The sequence below is a fragment of the Trichomycterus rosablanca genome, chromosome 16, assembly GCF_030014385.1.
Source record: "Trichomycterus rosablanca isolate fTriRos1 chromosome 16, fTriRos1.hap1, whole genome shotgun sequence".
NCBI classification, from domain to species: domain Eukaryota; kingdom Metazoa; phylum Chordata; class Actinopteri; order Siluriformes; family Trichomycteridae; genus Trichomycterus; species Trichomycterus rosablanca.
In genome coordinates, this window is record NC_086003.1 from 15,170,513 (window position 1) to 15,184,526 (window position 14,014).

The 14,014-nt window shown below is 38.8% G+C and overlaps 1 protein-coding gene across 1 annotated transcript; it reads right to left on the reverse strand.

The window, feature by feature from the left end:
* Positions 1-3,093: 3,093 nt before the first annotated feature.
* On the reverse strand, positions 3,094-8,441 carry si:ch73-362m14.2 (NHS-like protein 2). The gene is made up of 3 exons (XM_063011778.1): positions 6,588-8,441; positions 5,392-5,527; positions 3,094-3,735 (listed from the first exon to the last, which is right to left on the reverse strand). Exons 1-3 carry the CDS (start codon positions 8,392-8,394, stop codon positions 3,468-3,470), a joined length of 2,211 nt encoding a protein of 736 aa, XP_062867848.1. The 5' UTR covers positions 8,395-8,441; the 3' UTR covers positions 3,094-3,467.
* Positions 8,442-14,014: the final 5,573 nt, after the last annotated feature.

A 14,014-nucleotide genomic window follows, 5' to 3' on the forward strand; every position in this document is an offset into this window, starting at 1 on the left:
TTAGTGGGTGAGTGAAGATTTGTTAGATCTGCAGCATCATAGATTCCCATCACCTAATGTTAGACAGATGATGCTCTATGTCTCAAAGTTTTATCTGTCATTAGCTCTTGGTCCTGTAAAAATGGTTCAGCAAGTACAAAAAAAATTGGTTCATCAGCGAACGTACACTGATCAGCCAAAACTTTAAAACAACCTCCTTGTTTCTACACTCACTGTCCATTTTATCAGCTCCACTTACCATATAGAAGCACTTTGTAGTTCTACAGTTACCGACTGTAGTCCATCTAATTCTCTACATACTTTTCACCCTGTTCTTAAATGGTCAGGACCCCCACAGGACCACCACAGAGTAAGTATTATTTAGGTGGTGGATGATTCTCAGCACTGCAGTAACACTGACATGGTGGTGGTGTGTCAGTGTGTGTTGTGCTGGTATGAGTGGATCAGACACAGCAGCGCTGCTGGAGTTTTTAAATACCGTGTCCACTCACTGTCCACTCTATTAGACACTCCTACCTAGTTGGTCCACCTTGTAGATGTAAAGACAGAGCTGATCACTCATGTATTGCTGCTGTTTGACTTGGTCATCTTCTAGACCTTCATCAGTGGTCACAGGACGCTGCCCATGGAGCGCTGTTGGCTAGACACTTTTGGTTGGAGGACGATTCTTAGTCCAGCAGTGACAGTGAGGGTTTAAAAAACTCCAGTAGCGCTGCTGTGTCTTATCCACTCATACCAGCACAACACACACTAACACACCATGTCATTGTCACTACAGTGCTGAGAATGATCCACCACCTAAATAATACCTGCTCTGTGGTGTTCCTGGGAGTGTCCTGACCATTGAAGAACAGCATGAAAGGGAAACAGATGGACTACAGTCAGTAATTGTAAACTACAAAGTGCTTCTATATGTTAAGTGGAGCTGATAAAATGGACATTGAGTGTTGAACCAAGGAGGTGGTTTTAATGTTATGGCTGATCAGTGTATAAACAGACAAACACATTCTGCCTTAGCTAACGAAACATGCAAAAAAAAAAGTACTTTTTTTTAATCGTTGAAAAATTAATGTGTAATTACCAGAACAGACAAAGATAAAAATGCACACAGTTTAAAACTGCCTTACTTAAGTTAAACTACAGGCTATAGTAAGGCTGTGTGTGTGTGTGTGTGTATGTGTGTGTTTTTTTGCTTGTAGATTGTTGTGTTAAAAAAGGAAATTTAAATAAGTAAAAAGAACAAATATATGACAAATGTTTAATTAATATTTAATACATTAAATAATTAAATAATGATTATTTAATAAGTTTTATTTAATAATTTAATAAATTTAATTTGATTATATAAAATAATATTACTACATTAGTCATATGCACTTACCATGTCTTATGTTGTAATGGAAGAACTGTATAGTCCTCCTTAATCCACATATTTCATTATCATTATAAATCATCATATAGCTTTAAAATTAACAACATAATAAAGTGTTTTGAAGGTGGTGATACATGCAATCCACATAATCAGTCTAGCTGTATCAAGTGTATGACAGCACAACAGATTAGTCTGAGTGACCTAAAGATTACAATAATTCCCTCCTATTATTGTTGCAAGCTCTCTCTTATCCAAACGACTGGTCCATTTGCTTCAACTGCTACAGCATATTCATTTAATATGGAATAGCTACAGTTGCAAATAGTCTGAATGCTCTGGATATTTGCATTATTTTTTATACTATTATAAAACATAAATGTTCTTTTTATGTCTGTATTGTTATAAGTAATTTATCAATAACAGTCCTGATTGGGAAATGTACTGGCATATATTAGTCATGACAACCTGAGGCTTATTAGAAGCTAGATAACCGAAAAATACAAAACACTTAAAAGCCAAAACACAACAGTTTTTACAGTTTACAGTTACACAACAGAGTCCAGACATTAACCTAACTGAGAAGTAGCAGCAAGATCTAATGTGGGCTATTCATGCCAGGAATTCCACAGTCGTCTGAAATACCTTCTCACTATTGTAAGTCTGATCAGCAGTTACTGAAAACACTGACAACAAATGAGGTTCTGTCGATTATTTTTACACTTGGACTGTAAATGAACAATAAGTATTTAATAAAAAGAAAATTAAAATCTCTTGTGCAATTATATATGTGTTGTAAGTTTAGTCATTATACACAGTTGTTTATATGACTTCAAAGATCACATTTTAATCCATATACAGAGGACCAAAAGTCTGAAATAACAATTATGTCAAAGCATGTCCATAAGTGGTCTCAGATGTTGGCCCCCATGTATACCCTGATGAGGCATAACATTATGACCACCTTCCTAATAGTGTGTTGGGCCCCCTTTTGCTGCCAAAAATAGCCCTGACCCAGCAGATCCTTTAACTCCTGTAAGTTGTGAGGTGGGGTCTCCATGGATCGGACTTGCTTGTCCAGCACATCCCACAGATGCTCGATTGGATTGAGATCTAGCGAATTTGGAGGCCAAATCAACACCTCAAACTTGCTTTTGTGCTCCTCAAACCATTCCTGAACAATTTTTGCTTTGTGCCAGGGCGTATTATCCTGCTGAAAGAGGCCACAGCCATCAGGGAATACCATGGTCTGCAACAATGCTTAGGTAGGACCACAAAGGCCAGCCTTCACTCCTCACGTGCATCAATGAGTCTTGGCCACCCATGACCCTGTTGCCGGTTTACCACTGTTCCTTCCTTGGACCACTTTTGATAGATACTGACCACTGCAGACTGGGAACACCCCACCAGATCTGCAGTTTTGGAGATGCTCTGACGTAGTCGTCTAGCCATCACAATTTGGCCCTTGTCAAACTCGTTCAAATCCTTACGCTTGTCCATTTTTCCTGCTTCTAACACATCAACTTTGAGGATAAAATGTTCACTTGCTGTCTAATATATCCCACCCACTAATGTGATGAAGAGATAATCAGTGTCAGTGTATATGTGTAAACATTTTGTCTCCATATATTGCATATTATTCAAGATGTTACAAGCATTTTGTCTAGATATGATCAATGGTCAGATATGGATATAAATTAAATTCTTTTAATATGTGTCAGGAAAGTACAACATAATTATTCTGTTTTACTAAATATTACATTCACTTAGTGTAGAAGACAACTAGTTCCAAGACAACTAATGGTATAACAAAGTATAACTAACATTTAGATGAAAACTAGCTTCTGCTGCATTCATTTTAACAAGTATTTTTTTGCAATTTACATAATATAAATTTCTTTTACATGATTTATTCATATAACGCATTTTAATCTTTTTATTTAGTTACCGAACTTGTTAAAACAATAGATTAATTTGTTAAAAATATTAAACTGACAACTGAAAAAGCATAAGATATTTACAAGTTAACTGTTCACAAGTTTAAACAAGCAATAATGTAAAATAATTTTAAAGCTAAAACAACATCGAAAGCAACAGCTCATGGACAATGTGACTGCATCATGTTGTGTTTTTTGTAACTGGTTAACTCCGCAGCTCCAGGAGCTGCAGGTTTTGAGCTCCTCAAAAGCTCTGTGGCTGAGATTCGACTCCCACAGCTGGCCTTAGCACTTCTTGTCCTCCTCAGAAGAGCCATGAAGTTGTCGTTTTGGGAACCAGTCGTAGAAACATCACCAAGTGTTTGAGTACCAAAGTCACTTTGCTTGTTATCGAAAGAGTCTTTCCGACCGAAAAGTCTTCTTTTAGACCTAAAAAATAATTAAATAAGTGTTAAATGTACAACCCCAAATCAGAAAAAGTTGGGACAGCATGAAAAATGCAAATAATAAAAAAACACAGAGTTTCTTACATTTACTTTGACTTTTATTTGATTGCAGACAGGATGAATCTGAGATATTTCATGTTTTATCTGCTCAACTTCATTTCATTTATTAATAAACATCCATTCCTGCATTTCAGGCCTGCAACACATTTTAAACAAAGTTGGGACGGTAAAGCATTTACCAAAGGCTATTCCTTTTCACCACACTTAATAGACGTTTTGGCACTGAGGATACCAAGTGATTTAGTGCTTCAGCTTTTATTTTGTCCCATTCTTCCTGCAAACACGTCTTAAGATGTGCAACAGTACGCGGTCGTCGTTGTCACATTTTCCTTTCAAAATTCTCTATTGGGGACAGGTCAGGACTGCAGGCAGGCCAGTCCAGTACCCGTACCCTCTTCTTCCGCAGTCATGCCTTTGTAATGTGTGCAGCATGTGGTTTTGCATTTTCTTATTGAAAAATGCATGGACGTCCCTGGAAAAGATGACGTCTTGAAGGCAGCATATGTTGCTCTAAGATCTCAATGTACTTTTCTGCATTAATGCTGCCATCACAGAAGTGTTACTTACCTTTGCCAAGGGCACTGACACAGCCATATACCATGACAGACCCTGGCTTTTGGACTTGTTGCTGATAACAGTCTGGATGGTCCTTTTCGTCTTTGGTCCGGAGCACACGGCGTCCATTTTTTCCAAAAAAAGACCTGAAATGCTGATTCATCTGACCACAATACACGTTTCCACTGTGCGATGGTCCATCCTAGATGCCTCCGAGCACAGAGAAGTCGAAGCCGCTTCTGGATATGGTTAACATAAGGCTTCTTTTTTGCACAGTAAAGGTTTAAGTGGCATTTGTGCATGTAACTCTGTATTGTAGTGCTTGACAAAGGTTTGCCAAAGTAATCCCTCACCCATGTGGTTATATCAGCTATTGTTGAGTGGTGGTTCTTGATACAGTGCCGTCTGAGGCTTAAGCTTGCGCCCTTGGCCTTTACGCACTGAAATTCCTCCCGATTCCTTGAACGGTTTAATAATATTATGCACTGTTGAGGGAGAGATATGCAAGTCCCTTCCAATCTTTCTTTAAGGTTCATTGTTTGTAAACATTTCAATCATTTTATTATGCATTTGTTGACAAACTGGAGATCCTCTAATCATCTTTGCTCATCAAAGACTCAGCCTGTCCTGAATGCTGCTTTTGTACCAAACCATGATTACAATCACCTGTTGACATCACCTGTTTAAAATCGCATCATTATTTAGTTTTTTCACTTCATTACTAGCCCTAAATTGCCCCCGTCCCAACTTTTTTTGGAATGTGTTGCAGGCCTGAAATGCAAAAATGAAGGTTTATTAATAAATGAAATGAAGTTGAGCAGATAAAACATGAAATACCTCAGGTTCATCCTGTCTGCAATCAAATAAAAGTCAAAGTAAATGTAAGAAACTCTGTGTTTTTATTTTATTTGCATTTTCCATACTGTCACAACTGTTTCTGATTTGGGTTTGTAAATGTATTTATAGTAATTAAGGAAAGAATTAGAAATGTAAATGATCAAGACAAAATCTTTTTAAAGCATACCTGTGAATGATGGTGAACAAGTCTTCTGTTGTGTGAGGTTCTGGCTGCTGAAGAAAAACCTCATCCTCTTCATTTACCAACTGTAATGCACCAATGTCTGGCATTTGCCCCTCCTCTTTATCATACCATTCATGATCTGATACAGAAAAAATAAAATAAATTAGTAAAAATACATTTTCATTACCCAATGAGGATCAGCTAGCTAACCAAACCAATAGTTTCATCCAAGCTTCACTGTAGTCATCGCCCATTCTCACCTACTACATTTCTATTTCCTATTTTTGCATTTAGCAGACGCTTTTATCCAAAGCGACTTACGGTACTGTGACAGTATATTGTCTAAGCAATTGAGAATTAAGGGCCTTTCTCAAGGGTGGCAACCTGGCAGTGGTGAGGTTTGAACCAGCATCCTTTCGATTAGTAGTCAAGACCCTTAACCACTAGGCTACAACTGCCCTAGAATTCCATCCCTACAATTCCATTACCTACTACGTTATTACCTTTTTCCAAACTGCAGTTCAAAGAATGCTATCTGGCCACTCACACGCTAAAACACACGTTTGAAAACCAGAGCTGGGATCTCAAATACATTGTATCGAGTCTCAGCTCTGCCTGCCGTCTGGGCTGAGCAGCCACATGAACAACGATTGGCCTGTTGTTCAGATAGGGGTGGGATATTAAGCCGGATAGGGTCTCTCTCATAACTAATGCAATTACGACCTCTGCCAGCTGATTGATGGCGCCTGCAGAGAGACGGGGGAAAAGAGTGCTGTCAGGGTGTGTCTCTCCGTACACAGTGCTGATCCACATTGCACTTGTCAAAGAGTAGGTGACAAAATGCATACGGCTGCTACCCACGTGTCGGAGGGGGCATGGGTTAGCTTTGTTCTCCTCAATCAGAGCGGGGATCAGCATTGGTGTAGAGGAAGCATGATGCAATCGGGAAATTGGACGCGCTAAAAGGGAGAACAAGTGGAGAAAATGCATAAGCGTAAGCCTACAAATTATACGAATGAACGGAACCCCACCACAGAGAACAGGGACAATTATGCTCCCTCCAAGTTCTAACTTTAAAAAGCAATGGAGTTGCAATCTACTGATAACAGGTCAAATGCTTTTTAAATACTTGGAAGCGTACAAATTTATATAAAAACTGATTTTGTTGTACGACAACATCTTTATTACAAATAACTTACCAGGTATATTGGATGCATTTGTTTGTTTATTGTCACCAGCATGTACATTTGTTGGAATAAGCCCATACACTGTCACATGGTATTCTTGTTGAGAACTGTGAGGTGACTGGATATGCTTGTCGGACTTCTTCAGTCTAGTGTTATCACATAAATAGACCATGTTTGGTCTTTTTGAAACTGGGGGACCTTGTGCTTTTCTAGTCTTATGTGATTCACATGGGTTTCCATCAGTGGCAGTGTTGAAGGTCTGAACATTTGTAACCACCCCAGTACCGCACTGGAATTGTGAGCGTCTGGTCTCCTTTATATGCTCCTTCCCTTGCTCATGGTCACTTCTGGCAGGAAGAACAATGGTAGACTTGATTTTGTTTACCGTTGAGTAAATGCTTTCTTGTTTGTAATTTGGATTTCGTACCAGTGGATCTGTAGCAGTAGCTGTGCCAAAATCAGTTGCTGGGAGAGCATTAGTTGGCCGTTTAGCTGGCTTGGGTGCAACTGGGGGTTTAGTTTTTGGACTGTTCTGAGATGCAACCGAGCTAGCATCTTGTTCGTTCTCCTCCTCGATGACCCCAGAGACCATTCCTGCTGCAGAGTCCAGTTCAGAACTACTGACTGAACGTAAGCGCACATTGTTCAGGTCTTCCAGAGTCACCATAGGCATTGCCAGTATGCTGTTGCTCAGTCTCTGCTTAGGTCTTGAGGCATCGGAATAACGACGATTCGGTTTTGGCAGGTCAGTGGAGGGTTCAGGATTAGAGCTAGAAGCTTGCATTTCTGGTAACTGCAGGGATAATCTTGATCTGCAGTTCCTGGCACTAGGAGGTTTTTGACGCATCCTGCAGCCAAGTGAAGAAGGTCCGGTTGTAATAGAGGTTGACTGAGTGGGTGTCTCGCACTGGCTTGAGTAACCACTGGAGGGAGAGGCTGAACCTGGTGGTTTGGTAGGGGACGAGATGGAGCGTTGAGAGGGAGACGATCGAGAGGACGATGGGGAGTTATTGCAGTCGGAATTACTAGAGACTTTTGTAGCTTCATTTCCAGGAGTTTCTCCAGAGGAGCTTGTGCTAGACTTGCATGGATCAACAAACCTTAAGTCTTTTTGCGATCTGTGACTGAAATGGGGCTGATTCACTGGAACCTTTTCTGGTGCTTCAGAGCTGATTGTGGTCAACTCTGAATCACCAGCTTTCTTTTGACTTGATGGAATAAGGTCAGGAAGGAGCATGGCACTCTGACCATCATTGGGAATGTACAGGCTTTGTGTTCTGCGTTCTGGAAGCTTCGAATCTGCAAGTCTGTTCAAAGACACTGTCCGTACAGGTGGTGATGGTTTCCTTTTTGCCTTTTTCAAAACGATGCTGCGAGCCCTGCGCTGAGGCACTGCACCAGGAATGTGATCTCCTTTCTTTACAGAGGTGCTATCACTGCCACTGTCGTCCGAGCTGCTGCTGGAATATGACAGAGCATAGCTCTCACACCGACGCCGTGTTCCAACTGGGTTGGAGTTCACGGCCGTGGAAAGGGACAGTGAACGTTTGTGGGGCTCGACGGCGCTGGCAGGTCTGCTTTTGCGATCCTTTGGCTTGGTACCTGTCCTAACCGTTGCTTTATCTCTTCTTCTAATTGCACTGGAGCTGGTTGGTGGTGACTGGCAGGGTTCCACTGGATCCTGAAATTGTGGTGGGGGTTTGATAACATCAGGTGCCAGAAGGTAGGAGTTCAAGGAGTCATCCCACTCAGAGGAAAATGTTGAAACGTTGGGGCCTTTCCAAGTCTGAGATGGAGCAAATAAAGTTGTGCGCTCCATGTCTTCTTGCAGAAGCTTGTTTTTGATACTTTTGCAGAAAAGCTTTCTTCATTAAATGCAGAAGGATTCCATCAGTTCTTCAGGATTATGTTTCAGTGCACCATGAGAAATACAACAATCCTGTAGCAACAACAAAAATGAATAAAAATGTATTAAAACAAGTTAAGAGAGAGAGAAAAGAAAATAGATATTAGTCTATCTGAATCTCTGTTTGATACACAAGTGGGTGTTCACCATGGCAACAGTTACCTTTTTATCCTAACATGCAGTTAGAACAGACCACAAATGAATATCAACTGTGGATATACAGTGCGTGCTTCCAAAACCACAAGCAATCGTGGATTATTTAAAAGCTGAAGCCAAATGTTTGTATAATAAGAAGAAATTAATAACATTGTCTAAAACATGACAATGACAATGTGCTGATAACCATTGGACTGTCTCATAGGGCTGTCTAAAAATTGTTCAATTTGCTCATACTTTCACCTGCAGGAATTGAGCGTCACATAAACAAATTAAATTAAATACGTCAGTGTGAAGACATATGTCTATTCTACTGTCATGTCCAGGTCCCTCAAGTCAAAATTGTATTGGGCCTTCAATAGATTGGTTCCGTTAGTTTGACAGTCAATGTAACTAAGTGTAGTTACTAAAACTGATGTGACTATTCTACTTTCTTATGTCTGGTAGCTTGATTAGCTACTTGTTTTATTAAATAAAGTGACATTTACTAACAAAGACATTTCAACGATTGGACAGAAATGTGCTTGGGACACAAGTGCATGTTCCAAAAAAACCTTATTGGAATGAGTAGAATGAGTCTAAAATAAGAAGGCATTTAAAACAACTTCAACCAATCAAAAAACACTGGCTAGGCGCATCAGGTGGCGCAGCGGTAAAATACGCTGGGATTTCGAATACATAGAATCGCTGGGCTGAGCGCCTACATGAACAACGAGGGGTTGCATAACGCAATCAGGGTAATTGGATACGTTTAGATTAGGAGAGAAAATTGGGGGGGGAAAACACTGGCTAGTTTTATGTGTATGTTTTAATTGGGAGTAAGTATATTAAACTTTATCTTTATCTTAAACATTTTTTACATTACCTTCTGGGGTTAAATTTTAAATAGTGTTCTCTTTGGTTGTAGAGCACTACAGGGTCTAGACATGATAAGAATATCGGATCAAATCCCATGTTTTGGATTAAATAAACATATTCTCCACAAACTTTTGCATGAGTTCATGCAAAAATACTGTTCATTTGCAAAATGTAACATTAAAAATCTGGAAATGGGCCATGTGCAAATGGCACATTCTATAGTAAATATAGGTTTTTTTTTCCAGTATGGTAAATTCAACAAATACGGTATGTGCAATGCATTTAAATTTGTATTTGCATAAAATGGTATATTTATGTTTGCAACAAGTAACATGCAACCTCATGTCATTTTCCTACATCATTTTTTGCTTTTTTTTTGTCCTAGATTATTTTTATTATTATTTTTTTTTTCAAAATAGTTTTTTTACTATTATTATTTTAATTATTTTTATTTATTTTGCTTGGGTGGCACAGCTAGCCCACCACTGCTGAGATCCAGGTTTCAAATCTCAGTGGCTCTATCACACGGCTGGGCGTCTTGGGGGTGGTCGAAGCCCTGTAATGGACTGGTGCCCTGTCTAGGGTATTCCTGTGTTGCACACAGTGACTAGGATAAAGCAGCTGATAAAAATAAAAAAGGAAAAAATACAATTTATTATTTACATTGCCTTATTACAATATATATGACAAAAGTCTCCAAAATGCTGTACTGTGCATATCTGATATTTTCAAACGTAGAAAGTAAAACTTTGCACTTTTTACAATCGATACTGGATGCACTTAAATACTGGAAGCAATATTAGAAAAGGCAAGAATAAATGAAACATACTTAGGTCAAAAAGAATAAACATTGGACATTCCATTAATATTCATACAGTTATGAAACCAACTGCAGTAAACATTGGTTTGAGCCACGTCAAATAGATGCACACTATTACGTTGACGAAATGCTTTTTATGAAAGAGTAGGATTTAGTTTAGTAATTCATTCATTTATATATTCATTACTGCTTAACCATGAGCAAAGCTTATACCGGGAATATTATGGGCTCAGTTTATCAAAGGACATCACTGACTCATACCTAAGAAGAATTCAGAGTAGCCAGTTTACCAACTGTCATGTTTTAAGGTGTTGTAAGGTGGGAAGGAACCAAAATTACTCTGAGCAAACTCAACACAGACCCAGGCAAAACATGTCAAACTCCAAACAGACAGTTACCAGAGCTGAGAATTGAAGCTGCCACTAAAAGCTCCACTATGACCAATGTTGGCAACTATACTTCTGCAAAAGGAAATTTAACCCAAATCATAATCTGCAGATATACATATTTTGTTCATCAGCAGGGATCTCTTATACTTGTAGGAAGCCGAGTACTGCATATTTAAATTGTTTTGTAATTATTTATCCTTAAATCACCTGCAAAGAGGTGATAAATAATTTAACCAATAATACACAATTCACCCCTCATGTGTATCTAGTAAAATGTATGCTGTTGCCAGACGGTGCCATCACAACATTAACGTATCTTTCTAAACGGGCTGCGACACATCAATGAAGCATGACGTATTTGAATAAACATGCATGCCTAATGAAAGTGATGAACACCAGTACATTCATGAACCAAATGCACTGCCTGTCATCAACATTACGCAAGCAGTAGAGAAGATCAAGCAGAGAAGGGCATACATAAGTTGTATTATTAAAGTCAGGGGACACCTTGGTAAAAGACAACACTGCAATATTGAAGCAAACATCACATGTGCGACATCACTGCCGTTGCCTTGTCCTGCAAGGTCAATGTCTATCCATAGCGGCAAAATGTCAAGCCCAAAATCCCCTCCTAAAAGCCTCTGTTACCTACCTTTCAGATGGCCCTGGAGACTGAGCTTGTTTTCTAATGCAGTTCTCTTACTTGTTCGCTTTTTCTATCCCTCCCTTTTCGCTTCTCTCTCTCCCTCGTACTAACATTCTCATGCTGTTACCATGACGATAGGAAGTGGGCTACTTGCTTCCTCTCTGAGTTTGTGAAGAGAACGCGAGAGATGGAAAGACAGAAAAGGTGACTGGAGAATGAAATGGAAATGATAGACACATTACATAAACGGCAACTTATCAGAGACCTAAATTCAATACAATGCCTATCAAAAGAGCAACAGATTAAACAGATTGAACATGATGTGGTGTAGATTAAGAAACATTGAAACCAAAAGAAAACCACATCAAAGTCAAGGTACAATTGAAACACTTAAGATTAGTCCAGTAATTTAGGTGACAGATCAGTTTATATTTACTGGTCAATTGACCTTAAAGACGCACTAGTCGATACTTAATTATTATTCAGTAAATCAAAGCAAGAGTATCATAACACTAAGGAAAAAATATCTGAGTCAACATAGTTGACTCTTGTGCTAATTAACTAGCTTCTTAGTATACTATAGTTACAGGGTTAAAAACGCTGTAGTTCACCATGTACCTACTAGTGTAAAAATTCTAATCTTTAACACCTTAACAGTACAATGCCAAATCATAAAGATGTATAATACAAGTTTAAAAGTGAAACAGGAGTAGAATCCAGCTAAACACAGATACATGTGGACACTCAGAGTGAATCTGACGGTTACTGGTCAATTGAACTTGAAGGTGCACTAGTCGATACTTAATTATTCTAACTATTACTAATAAAGCAGAAATATCTGTAAATCAAAATAAGAGTATCATAACACTAGAAAATTTTTTTTTGAAAAACACAGATCACCTCACTCCACCACAATCATTACTGCTCACAAATGAAAACATGGTAGACTCTTGTGCTAATTAACTAGCTTCTTAGTATACTATAGTTACAGGGTTAAAAATACGATCTGCTGCTGTAGATCACCATGTACCTACTAGCGTGAAAATTCTAATCTTTAACACTTTACACCTTAACAGTACAATGCCAAATTGTAAAGACCTACATGATTAAAAACCCTAAGCTGAAACTCTGTGTTCCAATCAAACGTTGGACATTACACTCTCACCTTTTTCTAACACACTCACATCAAGTTATAAGTTTTATATACAGTGGTACCTTGAAACTCGATGTCAATTGGTTCTGGGAGTGGCGTCGAGTTTCAAGGTATTTTTTCCCATAAGGATGTATGGGAAACCTGTTAATGCATTCCATGGTCCCGTGGAACTGCATATATTTAAGGCTTATGTAAAATAATGGGGTTGTTTTTGGCACTTGTACACTAAAAATAACACAAATATAATATAAAAACACTGTAATACAATTGCAAAACATTTAAAAATCAATATAAAAATACAATCGAACCTGCACATGAGCGCTTTTGTGCTGCGGCTGTGCCGTTATTTCCTATAGAGTGTGGTGGTGCACAAAGCCTAACGTGACTTATTGTACTAAAACAGCGAGCGAGGAATTTCATTAGTCAAGAGAACTTATGAGCAGTAATAATTAAGAGAGGTTTAGTGTTTCTATGTTGTTTTTTTTAATACATTAAGTCACATTAAGCTTTTTTTTTAACGATACACATTTTAGACTCACAATTTCTCAGAACCTCAAGCTATAACACAAGTTTAAAAGTAAAACAGGAGGAAAATACAGCTAAGCACAGATACATGTCGACACTTTCAGAGTGAATTTGATGGGTATTTCACACAAATGCAGATTTGTCTCATATTCACACTTTGATGATGTTTTACTGCGCCGCTCAAGCCAAGCACTGAACAAAAAGGCAGTTGCACACACATCAAGTTAAGTAAAATATCGAGTTTAAGGGTACAAATTTCTCGATAAAGGGCGTCGAGTTTCAAAGATTTTGAGTTTAGGGGACATCGAGTTACAAGGTACCACTGTAGATATAACAAATATGCCTACTGGCACGTTTTGTGCTTCAGGGGAAAACCACAGGGATCACTGTTGCAGATGCAAGGAGATGACTCTCAAGCCTTCTCTTTCTCAGACACAACCACTTTGTTCATGCAGATGGCCAGACCAGGCCATTGGCACTGCTGAGACTCAAACCTGGCTTGTCATGTTAGGGTTCTTCCATGTAACACTGCTGAGCCACCCAAGAACTAAAATAAACACCCAATACTTAGATAGCTTACTACATTCCTCCCTATATTACCAAAAACTATTTTAGTATATTGGTAAGTAATTTATATAACTGCTGTTTAAATCATTGCCTTAAATATAAGGCTGTGTAATCTGATAATGTTAGACTGTAATAACACTGAAACTATTCACGCATGGCAGATGTTCTGTCACGACCGAGTGAGAATGTGTGATACTGAGAAAACACATACGTGAGGTGGGGGTCGAGGTGTGGAGGACTCACAGAGAGATGAAACCAGGTCCACCTAGTTTCAATCATTCGGAGGACGAACAGTGTTTTGCTACTACGACAGGCTGTGGCGTGTGAAATGCAGAATCGTGGTGCATTGCACAATAGAGTTACATAAGCAGTCCATCTGACAGGGAAAAAAATGGTTTAGGTGGGCTGTAGCCAGCAGT

Bases quoted from the DNA above. Each gene is read 5' to 3' on its own strand.
- si:ch73-362m14.2 (XM_063011778.1), bottom strand. From the start codon at position 8,394: ATGGAGCGCACAACTTTATTTGCTCCATCTCAGACTTGGAAAGGCCCC. The intron at 5,528-6,587 runs GTAAGTTATTTG...TTTCTGTATCAG, and splicing joins AAATGCATCCAATATACCTG to ATCATGAATGGTATGATAAA. The intron at 3,736-5,391 runs GTATGCTTTAAA...ATTATTTTTTAG, and splicing joins TTGTTCACCATCATTCACAG to GTCTAAAAGAAGACTTTTCG.